Genomic DNA, 18,761 nt, shown 5'->3' with positions numbered 1-18,761 from the left:
TAACCCCACCCAACACTAAGGGCAATTTTGGACACTAAGGGCAATTTATCATGGCCAATCCACCTAACCTGCACATCTTTGGACTGTGGGAGGAAACCGGAGCACCCGGAGGAAACCCACGCACACACGGGGAGGATGTGCAGACTCCGCACAGACAGTGACCCAAGTCGGGAATCTAACTTGGGACCCTGGAGCTATGAAGCAATTGTGCTATCCACAATGCTTCCGTGCTGCCCCTACCTTCTTCTCTCTAACAAAAACAGCCTCAAGTCCCTCAGCCTTTCCTCATAAGATCTTCCCTCCATACAAGGCAACATTCTGGTAAATCTCCTCTGCACCCTTTCCAATGCTTCCACATCCTTCCTATAATGCGGTGACCAGAATTGCACGCAATACTCCAAATGCGGCTGCACCAGAGTTTTATACAGCTGCAACATGACCTCATGGCTCCTAAACTCAATCCCTCTACCAATAAAAGCTAACACACCGTACGCCTTCTTAACAACCCTCTCAACCTGGGTGGCAACTTTCAGGGATATATGTACATGGACACCGAGATCTCTCTGCTCATCCACACTGCCAAGAATCTTACCATTAGCCCAGTACTCTGTCTTCCTGTTATTCCTTCCAAAATGAATCACCTCACACTTTTATGCATTAAACTCCATTTGCCACCTCTCAGCCCAGCGCTGCAGCTTATCTATGTCCCTCTGTAACTTGTAACATCCTTCCGCACTGTCCACAACTCCACCGACTTCAGTGTCATCTGCCTATCAGGGCGGAGCTATTATACACTCTCGCCAATGGCAAGCATACAGGTTCTACCAATGGTACTTTAGCCTCTCAGGTACCGTAATACCTATAATACCGCAGTGGCAGACAGTGACCCAAAACGGAATCGAACCTGGGACCCTCGAGCTGTGAAGCAATTGTGCTATCCACAATGCGACCGTGCTTATAAACCTTTCCAAGATTTTTCCCACAACAGAAGTAAGGCTCACTGGTCTATAGTTACCAGGGTTATCTCTACTCCCCTTCTTGAACAAGGGGACAACATTTGCTATCCTCCAGTCTTCTGACACTATTCCTGTAGACAAAGATGACTTAAAGATCAAGGCCAAAGGCTCAGCAATCTCCTCCCTAGCTTCCCAGAGAATCCTAGGTTAAATACCATCTGCCCCAGGTGACTTATCTATTTTCACACTTTCCAGAATTGCTAACACCTCCACCTTATGAACCTCAAGCCCTTCTCGTCTAGTAGCCTGAATCTCAGTATTCTCCTCGACAACATTGTCTTTTTCCTGTGTGAATACTGACGAAAAATATTCATTTAGCACCTCTCCTATCTCCTCGGACTCCAAGCTCAACTTCCCACTACTGTCCTTGACTGGCCCTACTCTTACCCTAGTCATTCTTTTATTCCTGACATATCTATAGAAAGCTTTAGGGTTATCCTTGATCCTACCTGCCAAAGACGTCTCATGTCCCCTCCTGGCTCTTCTTAGCTCTCTTTAGGTCCTTCCTAGCTAACTTGTAACTCTCGAGCGCCCTAACTGAACCTTCATGTCTCATCTTTACATAAGTCTCCTTCTTCCTCTTGACAAGTGTTTTGACTGCTTTAGTAAACCACGGTTCCCTCACTCGACCACTTCCTCCCTGCCTGACAGGTACATACTTATCAAGGACACGCAACTGTCCTTGAACAAGCTCCGCATTTCTATTGTGCCCATCCCCTGCAGTTTTCCTCTCCATCCGATGTATCCTAAGTCTTGCCTCATCGCATCATAATTGCCTTTCCCCCAGATATAACTCTTGCCCTGCGGTATATACCTATCCCTTTGCATCACTAAAGTAAACGTAATCGAATTGTGGTCACTATCACCAAAGTGCTCACCTACCTCCAAATCTAACACCTGTCCTGGTTCATTACCCAGTACCAAATCCAATATGGCCTCGCCTCTCGTTGGCCTATCTACATACTGTGTCAGGAAACCCTCCTGCACACATTGGACAAAAACGGACCCATCTAATGTACTCGAACTATAGCGTTTCCAGTCAATATTTGGAAAGTTAAAGTCCCCCATAACAACTACCCTGTTGCTTTCGCTCCTATCCAGAATCATCTTTGCAATCCTCTCCTCTACATCTCTGGAACTTTTCGGAGGCCTAGAAAACCCCTAACAGGGTGACCTCTCCTTTCCTGTTTCTAACCTCAGCCCATACTACCTCAGTAGACGAGTCCTCATCAAACGTCCTTTCTGCCACTGTAATACTGTCCTTGACTAACAATGCCACCCCTCCCCATCTTTTACCACCTTCCCTGAGCTTACTGAAATATCTAAATCACTGTTAACAGTGATGTTCTCTCTCCACAGATGCCCTTGATAACTTTCCCGCCCTTGTTTGGGCGGGAAAGTGGAGCCGAGTCCACAAAAGATCAGCCATGATCTCATTAAATGGCGGAGCAGGCTCGAAGGGCCAGATGGCCTACTCCTGCTCCTAGTTCTTATGCTGCGCGTGTCCAACACTTCCTCGTTTCAGATTTACGGACTTATATTTTGCTGTTAAAATAACGGTGGCGGGTTAGTACCACAAATGATGCAGCAAGTTCAGCCAAGGAGCAATGTGTGGTTCGCATGTTCAAAAGTTGATGTCCGAGTTGTGTAGGTCTGCCGTCAACTTTGAGGAAATGGCATCTTGTTAGTTGCCCTCTGAAATGCTGTGAAGTTATTTGTGGTCAGCGCACAGTAGATCTGGACTAAACTCACCCCAGTCATCATTTCAACTAAGTTTGATGTTACTGATTCTCCGTCACTGAATTAATTATTACCAAACGTGGAACCCCTTTCCTAAGGTAATTATCACTGGGGATTTCAAGAATATAATATTTTTGAAGTGATCTTCCTTTCTGTCTCAACCAAATCTAACTTTATATATTTCTTTATGTCCCTGATTTGACAATTAATTCACCTTCCAATTTATAACCTCTTCTCAGTCCCTACGCTGGTAATTATTCTATGTTTCAGTTTCAATTGCAAGACAGTTGCTTTCCCTTGCTGCAAAGTTATACATTTAGAAATCTAAATGCGCACAAAGAGCAGTCGACACCAGTTGATGATCTGCTGCAGCAAATGATGGCCGCACATTGTTTTCTTTCCCGTTTCCTTACGGTTCATGAACACCATTTGGTGACTGAACACCTCACAATGAGGTGTGCGATAAAGACTGAGGGCTCCACAGGTGGAGAAAGGAAGAAATGTTTGTAAATGGGGGTTAAAAAACATTCAATATGCTGATCGTGCTCATAGCCGGAGGGGAGGAAAGTGAGTCCACATTAGACTTCAATAACGTTCTAAAGGCCACATTTCTCAAAGGTTCAATGTTTTATTTATAGATTATTTAAAAACGCCATCACCTTTCAGATGTAGTTCAACAAGTCAGCACAACAAAATAGGGTAGGTGGCATGGTGTGTTGTGATGGTGAATTGATAGATATTTTCCCCCATGTCGTCCACTCTAATCTTCCTTACTCGGGCAAATTAATATCATTCAACTTTCCCCAGATCTGACGAAAGGTCATTGAGCCGAGAAGCTGACCCTTTCACTCTCCACAGAAGCCACCAGAGCTGCCAAGTGTTTCCAGTATTTTGTTTTTATTTCTAATTAACGTATGGTGTGATAGCCATTTTCTCTCCCACCCCACCCCCGTCAGCTAGAACAGATCCTTAATGAGGGCTGGCACATCAATTTGAATACTAATCAAACCCATATGCTTCTAAAATAAAAACAGACGATCCCGGAAACCATTCTGTGGCCACAAACTAAGGTTACCCAACAAGTCCCGAAAGATGGGCTTGTTAGGTGAATTGGACATTCTGAATTCTCCCTCTGTGTACCCGAACAGGCGCCGGAATGTGGCGACTAGGGGATTTTCACAGTAACTTAATTCAGTGGTAATGGTTAATGTAAGCCCACTTGTGACAATAATAAAGATTATTGATATTATGAGATTGCCCAATACATTCAGGCCTGTGTAGTTCTAAATATTGTTTTAACCTCCAGCTCCTCACAATTATGACTTATGTAACAAGAATACGTATATAGTCTCTTCAACTTAATAGCTGGTGCATTTATGCAACAAAAAATAAATTTAAAAAATCAATATGGCACACGATGGGGCAGAAGGCATTTCAATTTGGCATTTATACAAAATATTCAGCTGGTTTACCATAAATCCTAAAACCTCCTTGAGGGATTATATTGTGGAAACATTAAAATTGCAAAATATTGAGTGCTCAACTTGCTATTCCCTTGCAATCTTAACACAAATGCTTCAAAAACAAAGTGAGATCATGGTCACATTTGGATCTTGAGAGAACAGCTGAACCGTTTCCATTTTCGCTGTCACTTTGGCATGACAATCTTTAAGAAACGTCACAATTCCTGATAAATACACGTTTTAACAGGTCACAAATGACCTCCTTTTATCGAAGTTGAATGGCACTTAGTTCTCTGAAGTTAGGAGTCACTTTTTCCAAAACGTTACAGCACAGGAGACCATTCGACCCATCGCACCTGCGCAAGCCCCGAGTGAGAAATTCACCTCCAGCCACCCCCCCACCTTCTCCACGTAGCCCTCCCCATTCCTCCTTTTTTTGAAGGCCAGATTAAAATCAAACGTATGTTTATGGAACAAACAATAATTTGACAACATTGTAGAAAGCAATGATCGCTGTAACTTCAACAATTATATATGTTGATTCCCTCACCGAACACACACTTAAGAATGAAAGGTTGGTGCATTTTTTATAATTTCAGGCAGTTCAGGGAAATCTTCAGACAGGAGAGCATGAACTCGACATGTTGGGCAGGTGCTATTCTCTCTCAGCCATTGCTTGATGCACTGTAGGATGGCAAATCATAAAAAAATTTTCAGCACATTCATCATTCTACCGATTTCACAATGGAACAATGACGTGTCTTTAACATAACAAACAGCCCAAGGTACTTTACAGGAGCATTACAAGGCCAAATTTGACACAGCCACATCAGACCGGATTAAAGCAGATAGTCAAAAACATAGCTTTAAGCAGTGTCTTAAAAGAAAGAAAGAGGTTTAGGAAGGGAATTCCAGAGCTTGGGGTTTGGCAGCTGAAGGCATGGCTGTCAATGGTGGACCAATTAAAACCTGGCGAGCAGGGCAGCATGGTGGCTCAGCGGTTAGCACTGCGGTTTCACGGCACCGAGGACCCGGGTTCGATCCTGGCCCTGGGTCACTGTCCGTATGTTGTTAGCATATTCACCCCGTGTCTGCGTGGGTCTCACCCCCACAACCCAAAAAGATGTGCAGTTTAGGTGGATTGGCCACGCTAAATTGCCGCTTAATTTGAAAAAAAAAGATTGGGTACTCCAAATTTACTTTGAAAAAACTTGGCGTGCACAAGAGATTAGAATGGGGGAGGTGGGGATATCTCGGGAGGTGGTGGGGAGGGTTTGGTTTGGGGCTGGAGACGACGGAGGGAGAGTCCAACTGTCTCTCAATCAAGCAATGCTTTGTTAATGGACATAGGTGAACGGGATTTAAAAAATGTTTACAGATCAACAGCCCAATTTAGTGGTACAACAGGTCACTATCGAAGCAGTTAACAGGTAACAAAAATGATCTAGTTGGAAGTTGAATCATGAACCAAATTGTATCATAATTTAAACAACCTCTTCCGTCACCATTCTTTAAAATTATCAAGGAAATCTTATGCACGATTATAGCTCTGCAGAATGAGCACTTTCCCTCTTTGTCATTCTCGCTTACCTGACTTTAAAAGCAGGCCAGTAACAACTGGGTTAATGCTGTCATGTTACCCCCTTCTCCGAAGGTGAGCTATCCTCATCTTGACCACACCCTCTGGAGAAGTTGCAGGAATTACTCATATCAAACCCAACTCACCTGCATTTTCCAGAATTATCAGAATTGCAAATTTTGACTTCACGTGAATAGATGTCAGCCCTTTAATCACAATAGTGTAGCAATTCGTACACAGCATTACATAGTACTGACATTTAGGGGGAATTTGGACTTTTATCGCCTTGTTGTGCTGTGCACAAATCGGCTGCCACATTTCCCGTATTACAACGATGACCTCAAAAGGATTTGGCTGATAAGCACCATAGAAATTCAGGCTGGTCTTTATTCATTTCAAATTTCAACTGTCCTCTCCCCGTGTCGAATAACGTGGACATTTAATGATATTTTTGCTGTATTAGCATTAATTAATTATTAGGTTCAGCTTTCACCCTGTGTAGAAATGATCTGGCAGGATGATCTTTCAATCCATTCTTCCTCCCAACCTCACCATTACCATCTAACGCAGGCCATTTACCATCTAACGCAGGCCATTTACCATCAAACGCAGGCCATTTACCATCAAACGCAGGCCATTTACCATCTAACGCAGGCCATTTACCATCTAACGCAGGCCATTTACCATCTAACGCAGGCCATTTACCATCTAACGCAGGCCATTTACCATCTAACGCAGGCCATTTACCATCTAACGCAGGCCATTTACCATCAAACGCAGGCCATTTACCATCTAACGTAGGCCATTTACCATCTAACGTAGGCCATTTACCATCTAACGTAGGCCATTTACCATCAAACGCAGGCCATTACCATTTAACGCAGGCCATTTACCATCTAACGCAGGCCATTTACCATCTAACGCAGGCCATTCATTAACACTTCTAAATTACAAAAATGAGATGAATTGACAGCTATGCTTACCAGTTTATGAAAGTGATGTTTGCATTGAAGCACACACACACTGTCTCGTGTTAAATCCTCGTGACAAATAATACAAGGCTCGGCATCAAATGTCTATGATGAGAAATAAGGAAAACTTTTCAACAACCATCCTTGCCAATTAAAAACCATCTCGTTCACTGTGCTCCATCTAATGACCTTAGCTCTGCTATGCTCCTTTCTCTCTTCACCCAATGCTCCCCCTTCACGAGTTGAGATGCATCATGCTGGGGGAAGACTTCACCAGCAAAATTCTGTCCTATTTGAATGTTCAAAACAGTGAACTAGAGCTTAAGTTTCCAATGGTCACAATTTATGAGAGTGTGCCATTTCAGGGTATGTCCTGTTAAATATCTCCCTGTACCGTTACCTCAAAGGTGTTTCTTCACCATAGCTGATGGAAGTACAAGCTGGGAAGAGTGTAGTGAGGGCAACAAGGCATCTGGGAGCTTGATGAACCAATGACATGAAAGGATGGAGAAATTAACACAGGAAGGACTGAGGAAGAGTGTAAATAAGAGTGGGTAAGCTCACAGAATGGTAACAGAAGGAGGCAGTTCAGCCCATCGAGTCCATGCTGTCTTTCTGTAAGAGAAATCCAGCTAGCATCACTTCCCTGTACTCTCCCCTCGGCGCTGTAACTTTTTTCTCCTCAAATAATTCCCAAATTCCCCTTTAAAAGTCAGAAGTGATCAGCTTCCAGCACACTCCCAGTAAGTGCATTCCAGATCATAGCCACCCGCTGCATAAAAATGGTTTTCCTCATGTCCCTGCCAGGTTCTTTTACCAATCACCTTAAATCAGTGTCCCCTGGTTCTCAACCAGCCTGCAAATGGGAACAGTTTCTTTCTCAACCTGCCCTGCCACCTTCACCGAGTTACACCACCCCAGGGTCTCTCTGTTCCTGTACTCTTTCCTGAATTGTACCTCTAGTTTATATTGCCTCTCCTCATTTTTCCTATCAAAACGTGTCACTTTGCACTTGTCTGTGTTAAAATTGATTTGGCACATGGTTCCTTTACATCAGCCTAGGTGCTGTTGAAGTTAGGGTTAGGGATAGGGTTTCACTATCCTCCTCCTAGTTCATTATATTTCCAGGTTCTGTGCCACCTGTAAATAAAATGCTGACCTGTACACTTAAGTCCAAGTCATTGATATATATCATGAAAAGTAGTCCCGCTAGTGGCCTCTGCGAACACCACTGAATATTTTCCTCTATCCAAAAATCTGTTCACCACAGCTTTGTTTCCTGTCACTCAGCCAATCTCATCTCCCGCTTTGTTCATATCCACGGCTCCTTCTATTCCATGGACTTCAACCTTGCTGGCAAGTCAATTATGTGGCGCTTCCTTTTAAAAGTCCATATTCACCACAGTGACCACCTCGGTTACCTTACCAAAAAACTCAATTAAGTGTTAATTATTTTCCTTTAACAAATCTTTTGTTCATTTTCCCTAATTAGTCCACATTTGTTTAGGTGACATTTTGACCAGCTTTATTGTTTCCAAAGCATTCCCTCCACAGAGGCTAAATTAACCGGCCTGTAGTTGTAGGCTTTATCCTCACACTCTTTTCTGAACAAAGGTATAAAATGTGGAATTTCTCCCATCCTCTGGCACCACTCCCACATCAAAGCAGGCGTGGAATATTATGGCCAATAACTCCAGAATTTCCACCCTTCCCTCAGCTACCCAGGATGCATTCCATCCAAACCTATTAACTCATTTACTGTTAAGTACAGTTAGTTGTTGTTCCTGTACTTCCATCCTCTATCAATGTAAAACCCATCCGGTATCTCTTCATCCACTCGGACTTTGGCAGCATCTTGTCCATTGGTAACGAAGCTGCAAAGTGCCCATTTGGAACCTTGGCCCATACCCTCTGCCTCCATGCATAGGTCTCCACTTTGGTTTCTAATCAGCCTCAACCATCATCTTAGCACTTAGCAATATTAAATTCCTATAGAAAGCCTTTCAATGCCCTTTTATGTTTACTGTTAATCTATCTTCTGTTTTTGCCCCTCTCATTTCCGTTTTCATTTTCTGAAGTGTTTTAAATTCATCCTGGTTCTTATTTTATTATTCATTGGCATCTGTCATTATGCCGTTCCTCTGCTTCATCCTACTCTCCATCTCTTTCACCATCCAGGAAGCTCTAGATTTTGTTGGTCTATATTTCCCCTCAGGGGACTGTATCCAGAATACACCCAAACCATTTCTTTAAAAGTCACCATTGTTCGATTAGGGCTGGAATTCTCCGGACATTCGCTGACGGCGGATTTTCTGGTCCCGCTGGCAGCGCCCATGGGTTTCCCAGCGGCGTGGAGTGGCTCGAATGGGAATTCCCATTGACAGGGCGAGAGCAGAGAATCCCGCCACCAGCGAACGCAGCTGGGAAGCCGGAGAATCGCACCCTACATTTCTATCTGCCCGTTTCAATTTACCTGGCCAGATCTGTTCGAAACCCATTTAAAGTGGCCCACCTCTGATTAAGTAATTGTTGAATCAGCTCGAGAAAGAGAAATGAGGAGAACGGAAGAAGAGACAGACAGGAAAAGCAAGACTTTTAACTTTTATTACATTTTTAAAAATTTGATATCGTTAAATCGCCAACAATCCAAAACCTGAAGAAATGAGACTCCACATTTACTTTTAGTAATTTACTTTCTGGGCAAGGGTTGATAGGCATCATTAACAATTGTTAAAAGGGTACCTTAAGCTGTTTTGCTTTGGTGAGTTTAATGCCAAACCTTATGTGCAAATGCAGCAACTTCAAAAGGATGAGATGCTATTTTCACAAAGCAGCAAATCAGCAGGAAACGTCAATTTGCAACTCATGGGGTATCTTCCCGTCTCATGTTGCTAGTCAATTTGCACATGAATAACTTGCGGGCTTGGTTCACGCTGTTAATTTTTCGACAAAGTTTGGGCAAGAACTTGATAAGACTTTGATGTTATTTGTGCACAGTGTGTCGGCAGTCTTTCCTTGTCCCTACCATTATAGTGAAGGCAGTGAAATATATACTTGACTCTCACTTACTGCAGGATCGTTTCCATGCCACTGTGAGACAGTCTGAGCTTTGTCAGGTTTCCAAGCAGCTGAGGGAGTATTTGGTCTCGAGCCCTCACCCAATGCTGCAGGTAAAGCAACAAAGTCAGAGGTTGGCCTTTGGTGAGCCAGGATTGCGGACTGTTGAATGGTGGAAGACGGAAACTGTAAGGTGAGGGTGGGGTAAAACAAATATACAGGCATCATTATACCAGTCATGTGCTCTTCATTAAAATCAATAAGACCAATTCTGACAACTAACACCATCTAAGCTTGAATTCATTAAAACATCATGCATACGTTCTGGTTACAATTTCTAAGTAGCATTGCAGAAATAAGTTTAATATTTTTTCTGAGTATAATAATATTTGCTTTCAGCTGCCTAGAACCTGAGCTCTGAAATTCCCTTCCTAAATCTTTAAATCTCTGTCACATTCTGACTAATGATGCTCCTATGAAATGCCTCGGAATATTTTACTATGTTGAAGACTCAATAGACATGCAAGTTGTTTTAGCTTCAGAATGATCCGCTAACTGTCACCCTATGGATCCCTGCAGAACTTTATACACCGTGTAATATTTCTCCCAAGCATCAAGACCAATTGCAGCAGCCCTGCTGTAAATCGGCCGCGATTAATTGCTTCAATACAGATTAGGGATCACACAATAGCCAGAGTAACAAACTTTCAGCCACTGCAGGGGATAATAATATTGTTAATTATGATTAGCAATCATAATTAACAATCAGAGGTGGGCCACTTTAAATGGGTTTCGAACAGATCAGTCAAAATAGTATTGGGCACAATAACTTGTTTTCCACTAAAATATCCAGAGGCACTTCATAGGAGCACTATTAGTCAGAATTTGACAGAGGTGACACTTCAAGGGCCGCTGACGGGCTTTCTTGGAAGATGAGCACATACTGCCTTTGGCACACGTCTTTGTAGTTTAAGGGGCATCAGGCCAAAATAAAACCCTCCTACAAAGGCACAGCTTCCTGAAATGGGCCATCTTCGGGAAAGTGCCTGAGGTGTTGGAATATAAACTGATATCAGCTGTTCTTACAGTAGCCACTGTATAATAGAACTGAGCGTTGAAGGATGGAGGGAGATTACTGAAGTGAGACAGAGCAATCAACAGTGACCTGGGGCTCTTGGGATTATGGATGATAGAAACCTGTGTGTTTTGCTTCGAGACTGGGGGCATTGCCATTCTTGGTCATAATGCAAAAGGGAAGGCAGGTCAAAATGAACAATGTTTGTTTTCAATTTAAATCTCCACACAAAAGTCCAGAACACAGCGGACTGCAATAGAGTCAGAGTTTTACAGCTGAAAAAGAGGCCTTTTGGCCCAGTTATCAAGCACCAATCTATTCGAATCCCATCTTCCTGCAGTTTGCCCGAAGCCTTGTATGCTATGGTGTTTCAAGTGCTTATCTAAATACTCGTTAAATGTTGAGGGTTCCCACCTCTACCACTCTTTCAGGCAGCGAGTTCCAGATTCCCACCACCCTCTGGGTTAAAAAACCTTTCTTCAAATCCCCTCGAAATCTCCTGTTCATGAAATCTATGCCCCCTGGTTATTGATGCCTCTACTCAGAGGAAAAGTTTCTTCCTATCTATGCCCCTCTTTATTTTGTACACCTCGATTGGTTCCCCCCTCTGCTCTAAGGAAAACACCCAAGCTTAGCCAGCTTCTCTCCACAGCTGAAACGCTCCAGCCCAGGAGCACTCTGGTGATCCTCCTCTGTCCCTTTCTGGTGCAATCACATCCTTCCTATAGTGAGACCACCAGAACTGCACATTGTATTCCAGCTGTGGCTTAATGAACATTTTAAACATCTCCATCATAACCTGTCTGCTCTAAATATCCCACAAACCTTATTCACCACCTTATCTACCTGTCCTGCCGTCTTCGGGGATCTATGTACATGCACTCCAAGGTTCCTCTGCCCAGCTATGCTCCCAAAAGTCCTACTGTTCATTGTGGATTCCCTCCTTGTTAGTATTCCCAAAATACATCATATCACACTTATCAGGGTAAAATTCCATTTGCCTCTGTTCTGCCCCCATCTGACCAACCCTTCCATACCATCCGATAACCTAAGGCTTAGCTCCTCACTATTTACCACACCATCAATTTTTGTGTGATCTGCACACTTACTGATCATCGAGATTATTAAGTATGCTACAAACAGCAAGGGACCCAGCAACGAACCCTGCGGTACATCACTGGACAACAGGCTTCCAGTCGCAAAAACAACCTTTGATCATTGTCCTGACTCCTGCCACTAAGCCAATCTATGGGTCCAATTTGCCAAATTGCCCTGGAATCACATGGGCTCTTCCCTTCTTGACCAGCCTCCCATGTGAGACCTTGTCATAAGCCTTAGTGAGGCCCATGCAGTGGCGTCATGGGATTGTCGCTGGACTAAAAATCCACAGACCCAGAGTCATGCTCGGGGGACTCGGCTTTGATCTCACCATTCTTGTTCCACGGACTATGGTGAAGATTGAATTCAATTAAAATCTGGAATTAAAAATCTAAAGGTGACCAAGAAACCATTGTCGATTATCATAAAAACCAAGTGGAGATTAATTCTGTTCCTCAGAGGTTTTTCCAATAATTTGCCTACCGCTGATGTTAGACTCACTGGTTTGTAATTACCTGGTTTATCTTGAATAATGGTAGCACATTAGCTGTCATCCAGCCCTCTGGCACCTCTCCTGTGGCCAGAGATGATTTGAAAATGATGTGGAAGGCACTCAAACTTTTATCTTACCACAATCTTGTTCCACGCACTGCAGGAATAAACCTTTAAACCATCCAGACTTCTCCGCCTTGTTAAATATTAAAGTGGGGCAAGATAGGAATCACCATTTAACCGTTTCCATTTCCATCTTTCACAATCCCAAGTGCCAGATTCTCACCCTTGTTTTGTCCTGACGATCCAAGATGAGTTCTGCCACTCTGTTGATTATTTCATCGTATACTAATCCAGAAAGGGAACCACCATTTGCACTACGAACCTCTTTAATGAAGTTAGTCAGATGGGCCCTAGAAAGCAGGACAAACAACTATGATTCAGTATTTGTTACAAAACACTTATCGCTGACCTTAATACTGCACTGCTCGAACACAGCAACTTTTGTTTAGCTTTCATAGAATTTACACTGCAGAAGGAGGCCATTCGGCCCATTGAGCCTGCACTGCCCCCTGGAAAGAGTACCCTACTTAAGCCCAGGCTTCCACCCTAACCGTTTGGACACTAAGGGGCAATTTAGTGTGGCCAATCCACCTAACCTGCACATCTTTGGACTGTGGGAGGAAACCAGAGCATTCGGAGGAAACCCACGCAGCCACGGGGAGAACGTGCAGACTCCGCACAGACAGTGACCCGAGGCCGGAATTGAACCTGGGACCCTGGTGTTGTGAGGCAGCGGTGCTAACCACTGTGCCACCCCAAAGGCTAGTAACCCAGCTCAGAATTATAGCAATATTCATGTAAGATCATGTAAACTTATTAACTGTTTAAATTGGCCGCAGCCTTACCTTGAATAATGGGGGAACATGGTCGAAAGACGGTTGATGATTTTATCAAAGCTGTTCTTGGATTGCTGAGATGTTGTAATCACAGGTCGGCTTGCAGGAGGCTGAATAACAGCAGACTTTGCAAGCTCAGGTACTGGAGGTTTTGCTGATTTATTATTTATTGGCAGCCAGGCAGACTGATGTTTTGCCAAAGACGCTTTATGTTGAATTTGATTTGCGGAAGACTGGTTTTGAAAACTAGATGTCACAGATGGAGCCTTAGAAGTTACTTTAGCCGTTCCTAAGGTCGCTTGCATTAGAGAAGACAGAGGTTTGTGTGTTGCACCAGCTTGCGGAATGGATGAAATCTCACTTGCAGAAGGGAAAGATGCTATAATAGCAGGATCAACAAAGCTCCCATTCTCCAGTATCATCTGAAATAAATGGCAACAAGATGAAATTTGTTTTTTTTCTAAACTCAGTTGCTTAAATGAAAAGGTTACTTTACATTTACACACAAACAGGTCGTCAAACATTTAGATGCATTGACTTCCGGTCGCGGCGATGACCAGCTAAGCCGCACGTTTCGGCGTCTTTTAAGAGCCCCAACGGGAATTTTGTTTTCGACAAAACCCGGTGTGGGGTGAAGCGACAGGGAGTCCCCCCCAGTGGGAAAGAAAAAGATCGGCGTCGGCGGCCAGATCTCGGAGAATCCTCGAGGGCAGCGGCAGAGGAAAGAAAGGAGCAAGATGGCGTCGGAGGGAGCCCAGGCGACATGGGGACCGGACCAGGATGAATTTTTAAGATGGTGTGTGGAGCTGCTAAAAAAAGGAGGTGCTGGCCCCGATGCTACAGACAATCGAGGGGCTTAAAGAGACACAAAAGGCCCAGGAGATGGAGCTCCGTGTGGTGGAGCAGAAGGTAACGGACAATGAGGACGAGATCCTGGGCCTAGCGGTCAAAATGCAAACGCACGAGGCGCTCCATAAGAAGTGCATCGAAAGAATTGAAGTCCTGGAAAATAGATCAAGGAGAAAGAACCTCCGGATCCTGGGTCTCCCCGAGGGAGTGGAAGGAGCTGACGGCGGGGCTTATGCGAGCACGATGCTACGCTCGCTAATGGGAGCTGAGGCCCGCTCGGGCCCCTTGGAAGTGGAAGGGGCCCACCGGGTCCCTGCGAGGAGACCAAAGGCTGGAGAACCACATAGGGCGATGATCGTGAGATTTCACCGCTTCAACGACAGAGAGGTTGTTCTGAGATGGGCCAAGAAGGTACGAAGTAGCAGATGGGAGAATGCGGTGATACGAGTGTATCAGGATTGGAGTGCAGAGGTGGCGAGAAGGAGGGAGAGTTTCAATCGAGCCAAGGAGGTGTTGCATAAGAAGAAAGTGAAGTTCGGGATGTTGCAGCCGGCGCGATTATGGGTCACACACCAGGATAGACATTACTATTTTGAAACGTCAGAAGAAGCATGGACCTTCATTCAAAAAGAGAAACTGGACCAGAACTGAGGGACTGATGTTGGAGAGGAAACGACAATGCTGATGTATAGAGGTGTAAATTGGTGAGGGGGGGGGACACTGAGAAATGTGGGCGCCTGTGGGGGGAAAAAGAGACACAGGCGGGGGATGGGGAATGGGAACGGGGCGGTAGGGGGAGCTGCGCCAAGGGGGGGCGGGATGGTTCTAGAAAGCGCGGGGTTTCTTTTTCTTTTCCCGCGCCAGAGATGATGGCGGGAAGATAGGCGCAAGGAGGATGGGTGTTCCTCACACGGGTGGGTCAAGGAGAGAGCGGGAGAAGCCGGGGTCAGTTGAAGTCAGCTGACTTTCGGAAGCAATATGGGGGGAGTAACCATGCTAGTTGGGGACCTAGCCCGGGGGGGGGGGGGGGGGGGGAAGAGACCAACTGGGTTGTTACTGCTGAGATCGAAAGGGAGCTGGTAAGAGAAAAGGTGGTTGAGGCGGACGTGGGACTGGCCCAGAGAGGGTGATGGCTAGTCGACAGGGAAGGGGGCGGGCAGCCCTCCAGTCCGGCTGTTCACGTGGAACGTGAGAGGCCTAAATGGGCCGATTAAGAGGGCCCGAGTGTTCGCGCACTTAAAAGGACTGAAGGCAGACGTGGCCATGCTTCAAGAGACGCATCTGAAGGTGGCGGACCAGGTTAGGTTAAGGAAAGGATGGGTGGGACAGGTGTTCCACTCAGGGCTGGATGCAAAGAATAGAGGGGTGGCCATATTGGTGGGGAAACAGGTGTCGTTCGAGGCTAGGAACATTGGAGGGGACAGCGGGGGCAGATATGTGATGGTGAGTGGCAGATTGCAGGGAATAGAGGTCGTGCTGGTCAACGTATACGCCCCGAACTGGGATGATGCGGGATTTATGAAGCGGATGCTGGGACGCATCCCGGACCTGGAGGTAGGAAACCTGGTAATGGGGGGGGGGGGGGGGGACTTCAACACCGTGCTAGACCCAGGGTTAGATAGATCTAGATCCAGGACCGGAAGAAGGCCGGCAGCGGCCAAGGTGCTTCGGGGGTTTATGGACCAAATGGGGGGAGTGGATCCGTGGAGATTTGCTAGGCCGCTGGCCAAAGAGTTCTCCTTTTTCTCCCATGTCCATAAGGTATACTCCCGGATAGATTTCTTCGTTTTGGGAAGGTCACTGATTTCGAGGGTGGAAGGAACGGTGTACTCGGCCATAGCTGTTTCAGACCATGCCCCACATTGGGTGGATCTGGAACTAGGAGAGGAGAGGGAACAGCGTCCACTCTGGCGACTGGATGTGGGATTATTGGCGGATGAGGGAGTCTGCGGAAGGGTGCGGGGATGTATCGAAAAGGTACCTGGAGGACAACGATGATGGGGAGGTCCGAGTGGGGGTAGTATGGGAAGCGCTGAAGGCGGTGGTCAGGGGAGAGTTGATCTCCATCAGGACTCACAAGGGGAAAACAGAGGCCAAAGAGAGGGAAAGATTACTGGGGGAGATTTTGAGTGTGGATAAAAAATATGCGGAGGCCCCGGACGAAGGACTATATAGGGAGAGGCGACGACTCCAGACGGAGTTTGACCTGCTGACCACAGGGAAGGCAGAGGCACAGTGGAGGAAGGCACAGGGGATGAGATATGAAATGGGGAAAAGGCGGGTCGCCTGTTGGCCCACCAGCTTCGTAAGAGGACAGCGGCGAGGGAAATAGGGGGAGTTAGGGATGAAACGGGAACCACGGTGCGGAGAGCAGGGAAGGTAAATGAGGTGTTCAAGACCTTTTATGAGAGGTTATATAGGTCCCAACCCGCGGTGGGAAAAGAGGGGATGCAGCAGTTTCTGGACCAACTAAGGTTCCCGAGGGTGGAGGAGCAGGAGGTGGCAGGCCTGGGGGCGCCAATTGGGGTGGACGAGGTGACCAAAGGGCTGGGGAACATGCAGGCAGGGAAGGCCCCGGGACCTGACGGGTTCCCAGTGGAATTTTACAGGAAATACGTGGACTTGTTGGCCCCGCTGCTGGTAAGAACCTTTAACGAGGCCAGAGAAGGGGGGACCCTACCCCCGACAATGTCAGAGGCGACGATATCACTAATCGTGAAGCGGGATAAAGACCCGCTGCAATGCGGGTCTTATAGGCCTATCTCGCTCCTGAATGTGGACGCCAAGTTGCTGGCAAAAGTGCTGACAATGAGGATAGAGGATTGTGTCCCGGGGGTGGTGCACGAAGATCAGACAGGGTCCGCAAAGGGGAGACAATTGAATGTCAACGTGCGACGGCTATTGGGGGTGATAATGATGCCCCCAGCAGAGGGGGAGGCAGAGATAGTGGTGGCAATGGATGCAGAGAAGGCATTTGATAGGGTAGAGTGTTTGTACCTATGGGAGGTGCTGAGGAGGTGCGGGTTCGGGGAGGGGTTTGTCAGCTGGGTTAAACTCCTCTATGGGGCCCCAATGGCAAGTGTAGTCACAAATCGGCAAAGGTCGGAGTATTTTCGACTACATAGGGGAACAAGACAGGGATGCCCACTGTCCCCATTACTGTTCGCGCTGGCAATTGAACCACTGGCCATAGCGCTGAGAGACTCCAGGAAATGGAGAGGGGTGGTTAGAGGGGGTGAGGAACACCGAGTGTCACTCTACGCAGATGACCTACTGCTATACGTGGCGGATCCAGTGGGGGGGATGACAGAGGTTATGCAGATATTGAGGGAGTTTGGAGATTTCTCGGGATATAGGCTGAACATGGGAAAGAGTGAGCTTTTCGTGATACACCCTGGGGACCAGAGTAGAGGGATAGATGGCCTGCCGCTAAGGAGAGTGGAAGAAACTTCCGATACCTGGGGATTCAGATAGTCAGGAGCTGGGGAACCTTACACAGACTTAATCTGACTCGGCTGGTGGAGCAAATGGAAGAGGATTTCAAAAGGTGGGATATGCAGCCGCTGTCACTGGCGGGCAGAGTACAGGCGATTAAGATGATGGTCCTCCCGAGGTTCCTACTTGTGTTTCAATGTCTCCCTACATTGATCACTAAGGCCTTTTTCAAAAAAATAGATAGGAGCATCATGAGCTTCGTGTGGGCAGGGAAGGCCCCGAGGGTAAGGAGGGGGTTCCTGCAACGTAGCAGGGACAGAGGGGGACTGGCGTTGCCAAATTTGGGCGACTATTACTGGGCCGCCAATGTGGCGATGATCCGTAAATGGATGATAGTGGGAGAGGGGGCGGCGTGGAAAAGGCTGGAGATGGCGTCCTGTAAAGGAACGAGCTTAAAAGCGCTGGTGACGGCGCCACTACCGCTCTCCCCGAAAAGGTTTACCACGAACCCAGTGGTGGCGGCAACATTAAGTATCTGGGGGCAATGGAGGCGGCAGAGTGGTGTGCTGGGAGCCTCGGTGTGGTCCCCGATCAGGAACAACCATAGGTTTGCCCCAGGGAGGTTGGACGGAGGGTTCCAGAGCTGGCACCGGGCAGGAATTAGGAGAGTGGGAGACTTATTTATAGATGGGTCGTTTGCGAGCTTGGGAGCGCTAGAGGAAAAGTATGAGCTGCGTCCGGGGAATATCTTTAGGTATATGCAGGTGAGGGCGTTCACGAGACAACAGGTGAGGGAATTTCCGTTGCTCCCGACACAGGGGATCCAGGATAGAGTGCTTTCGGGGGTGTGGGTCGGGGAGGGCAAAGTGTCCGAAATATACCGGGAGATGAGAGAAGAGGGGGAGGAGCAGGTAGAAGAACTGAAAGGAAAATGGGAAGAGGAGCTCGGGGAGGAGATTGAGGAGGGTTTGTGGGCTGATGCCCTAAGTAGGGTAAATTCCTCTTCCTCGTGTGCCAGGCTTAGCCTGGTCCAATTTAAGGTGCTACATAGAGCACCCATAACAGGAGCGAGGTTGAGCAGGTTCTT

At 46.5% G+C, this 18,761-nt stretch overlaps 1 protein-coding gene across 4 annotated transcripts in view; it reads right to left on the bottom strand.

The window, feature by feature from the left end:
* Positions 1-3,364: 3,364 nt before the first annotated feature.
* Positions 3,365-18,761, bottom strand: part of ttc3 (tetratricopeptide repeat domain 3) — a 166,081-nt gene continuing 150,684 nt past the window's right edge. For all 4 annotated transcript variants that reach the window (XM_072513225.1, XM_072513227.1, XM_072513228.1 and 1 more), the window contains 5 exons: positions 13,400-13,812; positions 12,778-12,904; positions 9,839-10,012; positions 6,782-6,874; positions 3,365-4,903 (listed from right to left, as the gene is read on the bottom strand). In XM_072513225.1, the coding sequence (XP_072369326.1) occupies positions 4,781-4,903; positions 6,782-6,874; positions 9,839-10,012; positions 12,778-12,904; positions 13,400-13,812 (930 nt within the window). In that variant the 3' untranslated portion in view covers positions 3,365-4,780. The remainder of the gene's footprint in view (positions 4,904-6,781; positions 6,875-9,838; positions 10,013-12,777; positions 12,905-13,399; positions 13,813-18,761) is intronic.

This window comes from Scyliorhinus torazame, chromosome 8 (assembly GCF_047496885.1).
Source record: "Scyliorhinus torazame isolate Kashiwa2021f chromosome 8, sScyTor2.1, whole genome shotgun sequence".
NCBI lineage: Eukaryota > Metazoa > Chordata > Chondrichthyes > Carcharhiniformes > Scyliorhinidae > Scyliorhinus > Scyliorhinus torazame.
The sequence above is the reverse complement of the archived record's forward strand: the minus strand, read 5'-3'. Positions and strand labels throughout refer to the sequence as shown.